The following is an 11,360-nucleotide window of genomic DNA, read 5'->3' on the forward strand; positions in this document are numbered from 1 at the left end:
GGAAATATCTTTGTTTAAGAGCTGAGAAACCAGGCATTAGTGAACAATACATCTTCCAAAGAAAAAATAACTGCCACTATCACTGTACTTTCTGTAACATTAAAAACAAATTTCAGAACAGAAAGAGGATTTAAAAAGAATTGATATTTGCAGTGCAACTCTGTGCTAAGTTGGTGCTTGTTGGTGGATTCAGAATTCAAAGAAATATTCATTAATATTTGCTCCGTTGGCAAGGTTTCCTTGATGAAAAACTGTGCATTTAGATTATTAGTGCTTGAATTCCCACAATACATAGTTTTTCTGTAAATAGAGGGTTTTGTACAATGTTACTCCAGTTTTTGAAATAGCTAATGGATAGTACACATATAGGGGAAAAAGGTGTATTGAATGAACTATATTTCACTAGGAAATGTGTGTTTGAGGTTTGACCTTTTATTTTAAAATAGCACGTGTAAATAAGCACTGAGGCATAAAATCAACATCACATATCTGCTCATGGTGAATTATATTTTCATGGATGACTGTTGATGGTTAGCAAAAACCAGGACATTTTATTTAATACATAGAATTGGGTCATTTGCCTTGTCAAAATAGTATAACATATTAACCAGCAATATACCAAAAACAATGTAATTACAAAAGTCAGGCAAATTGATTATATAGTGATCACATGCATTTAATTTTCATTGTTGCAAAATTAGATTTTTCAACAATCTTTGGGGTATAAATTAATTTTAAGTGACATAGCAAAGAGAACAACAGCAAATTGGCAGCCGATGAATTTCAATGGAAAGGAATAATTGAACAAAATATAAAATAGACAGCTGATTTGCTATTGTCTCTTTTATGCTGCCATCCACGATGACCACATATTGCATTATATTTAGCACCATTACTTCATAAACTATATGGAGTTTTATATTACAAGTAAGTAAAATAAAGCCCCCTTGCTTTCACTGTAATCACAGCTATTGTTCCAATGTAAAATACAGTGTTTTGGTAATTTTTTAAAAACAATTTGTGCAGAGACAATTCTAAATAGTTCCTTGCATCAGCTGATCTGCCAGCTGCTGGGAAAAACTGGTTGATTTTTGAAAAACATAACCACGGAATTTGGATGTCTCTCATAATTGTCCTTGAGAAGATATTGTTGGTATGCCTTCTTGAACCACTGTGGTTCATGTCATGGAGGTACTTCTGCATTGCTGAGCAGGAAGGAATTCCAGGATTTTGACCCAGTGACAATGAAGGAACAGTGATACATTTCCAAGTCAGGATGCAGTGTGTTTGGAGGAGGTAATTTGAAGACTTCTGTGTTCACATGTGCCTGCTGCTGCTGGTGGTAGTTGTGTTGTTGGAACCTTGGCGAGTGGCGGGAGTGGGTCCTGTAGATAGACACAGCATGGGGTCCCTGTAGCAGAGTTAGTGACTGTTTAAGTCCATCGGTTTTGTTCTGGATGGTATCAAGCTTCTTGTGTGTTGGTGGAGCTACACTCAACCAGGCATGTGAAAAGAATTTATTTACACTCCTGACTTTGGCTTTGGGATATACCAGAAGAGGCTTTCACCGCAGAATACAGTTTCTGACTTGCTCTTGTAACCATTGTGTTAACGTGACTGCTCCAGTTAAGTTTATAGTGAATACTATCTCCTAAAATGATAATGATGGAGGATTTGACAATGATAATGCCATTCACTGTCAAGAGATTGGATAGATCCTTATTGGCATAGTCATAGCATGTGATTGGCTGCATATTCTGTATTTATATAAATAATTACAGTTGTTTGCATTAAAAATAAAGCATAAGATATGCCACAACTAGAATACAATGCTTAAGTATGAAATTTCAATGGTTGATTTAATTGAGTAGAGAGTGAAATTATGTTTGCATCCATTTATTAAACATTATTTAACTTACTGCACAAAATTTATAATGTCCATTGAGCCAGGTCTTGCTGGAAAATTAACAGCATGTGATTGATACACCCATTGATATGAAACTAGCCAGCAAATTCATTGAACTAAGAGATACATCTTGAATAGTGAATTGTCGGAAATTGCTATTACACTGCTCCAGCATGTGTTTTGCACAAAAAACATTTCATCCTTGGCCTTCCCATATTTTCAAGGATTTGCTGGATTTCTACTTTGGTTGGCCATGGTACTCACCAAAGATTGTTAAGTTTGGCAATAGTGCAGGTGCTTTTTAGCAATGATCATTAACATCTCAGGCCCAGAAACTGAATAATGTCAATTGTGTCATCTCATTCTTTTAGGTGGTAAATTGAATTCAAATTTTAAGATGTAGAATGTTATATTTTAACTTGTTAATATTCTTTCTGTATCTTATTTTCTCCCCTTTTTACTCCAATTTTTCCTTTTGCCTCTATCAAGTTTTCTGCATGACAACGGTGGCTATCCTTAAGAAGTAATACATTGGTTGTAAAGTCTATGGGACACGCTGAGGTTGTAAAGGGTACTTTACAAATGTGAGTTTCTTTTTCCTTTGGACCTAATTTGACTTGAATCATTCTGTTTTTCAGTGATTCCTCTGCTTTCTTCAAAACTCCAAGTGTCATTTGTCTTCTACACTTGCAAGTTACAACAAAACAATATTTTGAGCTAGAGGAGCAGAGGAACATTTAATAGTGTTCAAGTGTCCCACCCTAGCAAGTTCCAGACTGATACCTACCATTCAAGATGTAAAACAAAACATAAGCAATTTCATTAATGTTATCAAATATACATAAAACTCAGAAATTTGGATAACCATGACTTTGAAGTTTACAATCAAAGAAACTTTCAACTCTCTTTATTCATTGTTTAAAAAAACATGCTCTTCACACTGCTTCCTATTTCATTGCATTCTCTCATTTGTGTAAATGTTTTTTGCAATGAGTCATTTTCCATTATTTTCTGTACCTCATTTATAACTAAATACATTCATATGCAATAAGTCTTGATACAAAGAGATCTGTTTAAAAAATTCATACATGGAAAACCTTTCAAATGATACTGCTGATATGCCAAATAGTAAAAACAGATTATAGTAATGACACCTGAGTGATGTAATAATCCTCTGTCTTAACTATATGCAATTAAAGGGGGTACTCTTCTAATGTTTCGTCGAAACATGATTACAACAGAAAATTTTATCACAAGCAATAAGTCTTTAGATTATGACTTTAAAACTGACTGTTGCAAGTCAAAAAAATCCAATAAAGTCACTGTCACGTTGTTTATATCTACTTTATCCAATTCAGACTATCTAGATACTATCCAATCCAATACTATCTAGATTTGTTACTCTGTTTACCTTTCCTGACAGACTTGTGATGTGGTGCAATAGAAAAGATGGCAGAAGTATTTCATATGGTATTATCTCAGTGTCAAACTGTGGCACATGTGTTCCCACAGAAAGAAGGAAAAAATAGAAGTGGCCCATCAAGCTGTGGCATCTGCAGTGGAGCAATGGGGTAAAGGTCCGTTCTGTTTTTAGTAAATTTTGATCATTAGAAAAAAAGTGAGCAGTGAAAAAAGAAGAAATTGAAATAAAACAGTTTCCAAAAATATAAAATTAACTTGCATTGGCTGTTTATATAGTCACATGTGCACAATAATATCTTGCAAATACAAATAGAAAACATTCAAAGAACAGAGGGAAAATGATGAAATGTTAGTTTTATGTAACTTTAACCCAGTTACTGAAATAGGGAACATTAAATATTTTTAAAAAGGATCTATACCATAATTAACTATAGAAATACAGCATATTTTTCTGATTAGTGTTGACATATAGAGACCTATAAAAATTAATATCCAGCTTACATTACATTTCTATTATTTTGTTTTCCTTGAAGCTATAACTTATTTGGTTGGAAGTTTTGAAAAGTCACAACAAATATTTTAAAATCTCACACAGTATCTATCTTAATTAATATTTGTGATTTATTCCAAGAATTATTAAGGAAGCAATTAAATTTTGGTTCTGGTGTCACATCGTTTTAAAAGTTACTGGTGAGCATCCTTCCACAAATGATCAGGTAATGCCAGGTGTTTGACTCTGTTGTAGAAATAGGAATATATGCAAAACAGTTTATGATTTGCTGAGGAAGTTGGATGTGACATTGGTCTTCATGATAGAGTTTATAGGGCTGGGATTTCTTTTTAAAGTAATCTTGGTGATGTAGTGCTGACTGCATGTAGTACATGATGTAGGCAAAAGCACCAATTGTACATTGGATATTTGAGTCCAGCTACTGTGGTACTAATAAAATGTTAGAAAATAATGAGCTTTTCTGTATTGTTCCATTAGGAACTGAGTAGAAATTCTTAATTCCATTGATTTTACAGCCCTGACTAATACCAAAGAAATACTCTCAGTGCAACCAAACCGATTTAATTTGAAGATGCTGAATTGAAAAAGCAATGTACAAATTCTGTTGGATGATTAACGGTGTACTTAAACTTTCAAATTTGTATTTTTTTGTGATGGTAACGTATTAAATTAAATCACAATAAAATGTCTTGAAATAGTATTTACAACCTCAGTTAAGACAGCAGCCTTATTTGTAATTTTGGTCTCTGTTTTGAAATATTAATTAATAAATTGAATGGGAGGTTTGTGTTACTTTTTTTGATTATAATAAATTTGTGATGATGGGGTACAAAAGGCTGTTTGTTTGACATAATCACATTACTCTTAATTTAATCACTAAAAGAATTTTGTTTCTAATTAGATTGTAAAGTGAAAGCAAATTTCCTAAAAGATTTAAATATACCATTAATGGTCGAGGAGATTCACACTCTATTGGAGAGGATTCTTAGGGATAGGATTTATGAGCATTTGGAAAACCATGGCCTAATTAGGGACAGTCAGCATGGCTTTCTAAGGAGCAGGTCATGTCTTACTCACTTAATTGAGTGTTTTGAGGAGGTGACAAAGGTAATTGATGAAGTTAGAGCAGTAGATGTTGTCTACATGGATTTTTAGTAAGGCATTCAACAAGGTCCCTCATGGTAGGCTAATCCAGAAGCTCAAGATGCATGGATCCATGGTGGCTTGGCCATTTGGATTCAGAAATGACTTACCCACGTAAGACAGAGGGTAGCGGTCGGTGGGTCACGGAGGTCCGTGACTAGTGGTGTTCTGCAGGGATGCGTATTGGGACTTATGCTGTTTGTGATATATATAAATGAATTGGATGAAAACGTGGAAGGATGGGTTAGTAACTTTGCAGATGACACAAAGATTAGTGGCGTTGTGGATAGTGTACAAGGTTGCCAAAGGACACAGTGGGATATAGATAAATTGCAGATTTGGGTGGAGAAATGGCAGATGGAGTTTAATCCAGGCAAGTGTGAGGTGTTGCACTTTGGGAGATAAAATGTAAAGGGAAAGTAACAGTTAATGGCAGGATCCTTAACAGTGCTGATGTACAGAGGGATAGCTCCCTGAAACTCCATAGCTCCCTGAAAGTGGCCACACAAGTTAATAGGGTGGTAAAGAAGGCATATGGAATGCTTGCCTTTAGTAGTCAAGGCATTGAGTTCAAGAGTCAGGAAGTTATTTTGCAGCTTTATAAAACTCTGGTTAGGCCACATCTGGAGTATTGCATTCAATTCTTGTGGAGGATGTGGAGGCTATGGAGAGGGTGCAGGAGAGGTTTACCAGGATTCTGCCAGGATTAGAGGGTTATGTTCTATAAGGAGAGTTTGGACAAACTTAGGTTGTTTTCTCTGGAGCAGAAGAGGTTGTGGGGAGTCATGACAGAAGTTTACAAAATTATGAGAGGCATAGATAGAGTAGACAACTGGTATCTTTTTCTCAGGATTGAAATGTCTAATACCAGTGGGCATGTGTTTAATGTGAGAGAGGGAAAAGTTCAAAGGATATGTAGGGGGCAAGTATTTTACACAGAGTGGTGGATGCTTGGACTGCGCTGCCCAGGAGTGGTGGTGGAGGCAGATACGATAGAGGTGTTCAAGAGGCTCTTAGACAGGCACATGATTATGCAGAGAATGGAGGGATATGGACCATGTGCAGGCAGAAGGGATTAGGTGTTATTAGTTTAATTAGTTTGGCACAACATTGTGGGCCAAAAGGCCTGTTCCTCTGCTGCATTGTTCTATGCTTTTACACCTTAGCAACTTCAAATTAAATTAGTTTGGTTCCACTGAAAATGTCTTTGTTGGTGCCAATGAACAAGGGAATTAAGAATTTTTACTTAGTTCCTTCTGGCCACAACATGGAAAGCTCATTATCTGCCAACACTTGATAAATATCCCTTCAGTTGGTTTCATATACCCATTGACCACTAGTGTTTGTGCCTACAGTGTTACCTGGAGGCAGCACTGCGTTAACTCACCAAGATTACTTTAAAGAGACCTGCTTTACTTACCCAGTCCTACCAGAACAATGTTATTTCCAAATACTACAACTGAGTCAAAATCATGAAATTCACTCATTGTTTTAAGAAGGAGACTCACCTGTAATTTCCAGAAACAAGTAAAATATGTAATAAATATAACCCAATATTCCCATATCCCCAAAACAAGAAAAAGTAAATATGAATACTACTAAAAATAGCTGAGATTGTTTACCAAATGGTTGATGATGGATTAAAATTCTAAAAAAATTAGTTTTGTAATATCTGCTAGTCACAACCAAGATATATTTAGGTTGATATCAAAGGCTATGTATTATGGAAATGTAGCTGGTCACTTGAACAGGCATTTATATAATTCCTCTCATAACCCTAAGTAACTGCATGCCTAATGAAGCACTAATGAAGTATAGTTGCAATTTAGGCAAATCTAAAGCATGCTTGTGAAGTATACTGGAACCTGGGACACCTCTTTGTTATGACTAAGAATGTAACAGAAAAAACACATTTTCCAAAGCAGTGAATTAGATTTAAATCATCAGAATTAGCCTGCTGTGCTGTGAGAAATAATTGCTTGTTTAATCCTTGGAGTACTTTAATGACTCTCAGAGGATTTCTTTGGTACTTCTGCAAGATTTTTTTTAAACCTTTGTAGTGTGTGGTGACTAGTGGAATGCATATAATCAAAAAAATTCTTAACTCATTGCAAGATCTGGCCAAATAAATGGTAAACAAATTTCAGCTTGTTTTATTTGCTGCTGCTATATTTCTCAAAAGCACATGAAGGTCTAAAAGGAAATAAGTTGCAAGCACAATTTCTGCTATGATGCCTATTTTCTCTGATAAATTGCACTTGTCATAGTTAATTTAACTACTGCATAACAGATAAGAATTCTTATGATGATCACCTGAAGATTTTGTGCTTCCCATTACAACTATCCACACCCAAAAAAAAGTGTGACATTTCTGGATGGGTGAACACAGATCTCATTAATCTGCCAAAACATAACTCAAATATTATTCTTCAAATCATAACAGCTCCAAAACAGTTGGAGATTTTCTGACCTGAAAAATATTCCAAGTTTGGAAGTAGGGAAATACGCATTTGGAGATAAATATTTCTAAAGGAGATTTTAGAGTTGGGGATTCCTGGGGAATAAATTAATTTCATCTATGGCTGATGTTACTGGTTTGAAAAAAATTTCTAAAATTAAACCTGCAGATTGAGATCACTACCAGGAACAGGATACAAGTTCCTTTAAGGTTTTGCGTAGCTCCCGGCTTCTGAATGCATAGATAACTGGGTCGAAGACTGAATTGCAAATTATGAGAATCAGGAACATGTTGAAGTGAGAAGTGAAGCACAGACAATAGGGATTATTAGGGCAGCTGATAATGAGCAGAAGATGGAGAAAGAAGGGACTCCAGCAAATAAGAAAGAGCCCCAGCAATATTGTCAGAGTAATAGCTCCTTTCATGTTGGCAGCCTGGTGAGTTGGTCTGTTCTTGCGTTGGGCCATAATCTTCTTGGTATGGATTTGAGCAAGAGTAAACATGTGGAAGTACAAGCCACCCATAATCATCAGCATCACAAAGAAGAAGGAAATGAGACAGATAATAACTGCACTACTTTCCGAATAGATGATGAACATGATGCTTGAGGTGCTGCTGACTATCCAGATTCCAACAATGATGATCACAGCATTCCGAGTTGTCATAATGGCATGATATCGTAAGGCATAAAATATGGTGACATACCTGTCAGCTGCAATGGCAGCCAAGAAGGACAGTGAGGATACCATTGAGGTACAGATCATCAGATCTATTAGATTGTCTATTTGCTTAAGGATGTGGTTCTGCACAATCAAAACTTCTTTCTCCATTAGAATAAGAACAATTGTTTCTATTGCATTGCTCAAACTGACCAACATATCTGCCACTGCCAGACAGCAAATGAAATAATGCATAGGAGAATGCAAATTCCGGTTTTTAGTAATTGCTACAATAACCAGAATATTTTCCACAAAACTTAGAATCCCAAGTGTTAAGAAGACTTCTTCTGGAATATTGATTTGTTCACATTGCAATGAGGACATATTGTAAGAATTGTTGACGTTCTTCGGCAACCAGTGAGATGAAATGTCCTTTTGCTTAGGTCCATGGGGAGCTAAAGTTGTGATATTCATCATTCAGTAACGTTAAACAATAATACGAAAGTTGCTGTTGGCACTTTGAAGGTAAGCAGGTTTTGGAGTTTTCAGCAATCAGTCTCTAGCCCACTGAAAGGGAAGACTACCAACTGGAAAGCTTTCATACACTTGAAATTACTTCTCAGAGTTAAAATAGTTAATGTATCATAAATAAAGATATACCAAAGATATCAAAGCAATTACCCGTGCTTGAATGCTAGGTGCCTCTTTGGTGTTCATCAGTCTCTTGCAGAAAGTGACCATACTTTTTCTGCTACAGCTAGTACAAGTTCCCGTTGCAATGTTGCTTTCATTTGCATTTGCTGTTGTAGTTCTCTCAGTTGATGCATTTAAAAGCATAAGAGTAATACTCCAAAGTTTTCTTTCTTAAGGATGAAGTTCTTTTGGTTTCAGATATGCTTTCTTGCTCTTCTTTGGGACTAACTTCAAAAGAGGTACTGCCGAGTGAAGCATAAGCTGAATGTGCAGTGAGGAAAGCCAGTTTACTAAATTCTCTTGTTTAAAAAAAAGAGGCATTTATAATACAGCTCATCCGTCTCAACATAACCAAGCAGTAGCCAATCAAATAGTCGACCCACTGCATGCTATTAATTGATTGCTAGGCACAAAGGAATGGATAAATGGAAAATTTAACAAGGATCATCTGTTTTCTTGATGTTTATTCGACTGTAAGCACAACCATGAAATTCACATTATACAATGACACCAAATTGTTTCTTCTGAAACTGCGCAGAGACACTCCTTATCAGTCTGTTTCCTTATGGCATATGGCATGCATGTCAGTGCAGCAATAGTGCTCTAGGTGCTCCAGATCACTGGATTGGTTGTAATCTGTAACACTGCTTATGCAAGTGAAAATACTAAATCTTTTCACGAACCACCATTCCTGCATCTCCCCCACCCCACACCCTTGGATAATTTCTTCAACTCTTATGGTATTAGAGAGTTGAATTCTTAAAATAGTTGATTTGGAAAACAAAGTCATTTACACTTTCACGCTTCTGATACACAATGCTTACTTTGTTGGGTGGTCGAAAGAGTTTTTTATCTGTAATTCAGTGGAATGTCTTGAGGATGTGGTGAAATTTAATAAATAATATTCCTCCTTTCATTTCTTCAGTTAAGTAAGACTTCATCTTTTACTGGGCAGTCTTTGCTGCAGGTCATAAAAATGCAGAAAACTGGTCCATTAATTGACACTAGTGCTCCTCTTTTAATTGGCAAAAGAGAGAAAAATATTTGCAAAAGATAAAGTTACAAAGGGAATTTTTCTTCACTCTTCCCCTACTGTTCCAGAAAATGGCTTTAGTTTTGAGCCTGGGAAACTATTAAATATTGTCTCACTGAATATTAAAGTAATAGTCAATCATTGCAGTACAGAAGAAGAAGATATCTTTATTAGTCACGTGTACATCAAAACACACAGTGAAATACATCTTTTTGCGTGGAGTGTTCTGGGGGCAGCCCGCAAGTGTCGCCAACATAGCATGCCCACAACTCCTACCCTGTACATCTTTGGAATGTGGGAGTAGACCGGAGCACCCGGAGAAAACCCACGCAGTCACAGGGAGAACGTACAAACTCCTTACAGACAGCAGCTGGAATTGAACCTGGGTCACTGGCGCTGTAATAGCTTTACACTAACCATTACACTACCATGCCTGCCCGTAAAGTCCTACAAATGAGAAAATCAGGTGTATTCCCTCCTTTCTATGTTAAGAAGACCGAAACTGCACACAGTACTCTACATGTGGCCTCATCAAGGCTTGGAATGATTGGAGCAAGTTCTCAAATACTGTTGCAATGAAGGCCGATATTCATTTGCCTTCTAAAACAGATGCTGCACCTGCATGTTTGCTTTCAGTGACTTATGTACGAGGACACCCTGATCCCATTGTATATTAACATTTCCCAATCTATTGCCATAATACATTGCCTTTCCATTTCTTGTACCAAATATTGCTTCACATTAATCCATGTTGTTCTGCATCTGCCATGCATTTGCCCCCTCATTCAACTTGTTTAGATGGACTTCATGCCTTTTTGTGACCTTCTCACAATACACAATCCCATCTGGTTTCATGTCACTGGCCAACTTCAAAATATTATATTAAGTTCCCTCATCCAAATCACTGATATGTGTTATGAATAGCTGGGGACCAAGCACTAAAGCCTGCAGTATCTCACTGGTCACCACTACCTGCTGTGATGATCCCATTTATTCCTAATGTTTGATTCCTGTCTGTCAACCAGTTTTTAATCCATATTAGTATATTATTCCCAAACCCCAGTGCTATAATTTTGCATGAACCTTCTCTTCATTTTTTTAAAAAAAGGTGGGGCTACGTTTGCTAACCTCAACAAGTAACTGTACCATAGTCTATAGATTCCTGGAAGATAATGAATCCATCCACTATTTCTGTGGCTACCTCTTTTAGTACTCTAGAATCTAGATCATCAGTCTTCAGAGTCATTAATTTCTCCAGCACTATATTTTTACTAAGACTAATTTCCTTTAATTCCTCCTTTTCATTAGGCTCTTGGTTTCCCAGCATTTCTAGGAAGTTATTTTTGTCTTGTGAAGAAAGAACCAAAGTGTTTGTTTAATTGCTCTGCCATTTCTTTGTTCTCCATAGTAGATTCTCCTGTTTCTGGCTGTAAGGGACCTACTGTACATCACTATTTATTAATCTTTTACTTTTTACATACTGGAGGGTGCACATCTCATTAGCATCATTGCAGAAAACTGTAAAGGTTCCCAAA

The 11,360-nt window shown here is 36.3% G+C and overlaps 1 protein-coding gene across 1 annotated transcript; it reads right to left on the reverse strand.

The window, feature by feature from the left end:
* Positions 1 to 2,824: 2,824 nt before the first annotated feature.
* Positions 2,825 to 11,152, reverse strand: mc1r (melanocortin 1 receptor). The gene is made up of 3 exons (XM_052028695.1): positions 10,972 to 11,152; positions 7,638 to 8,554; positions 2,825 to 2,923 (listed from the first exon to the last, which is right to left on the reverse strand). The coding sequence occupies exons 1-3, from the start codon at positions 11,150 to 11,152 to the stop codon at positions 2,825 to 2,827; spliced, it is 1,197 nt and encodes a 398-aa protein (XP_051884655.1).
* Between the last annotated feature and the right edge of the window lie 208 nt (positions 11,153 to 11,360).

This window comes from Pristis pectinata, chromosome 13 (assembly GCF_009764475.1).
Source record: "Pristis pectinata isolate sPriPec2 chromosome 13, sPriPec2.1.pri, whole genome shotgun sequence".
NCBI lineage: Eukaryota > Metazoa > Chordata > Chondrichthyes > Rhinopristiformes > Pristidae > Pristis > Pristis pectinata.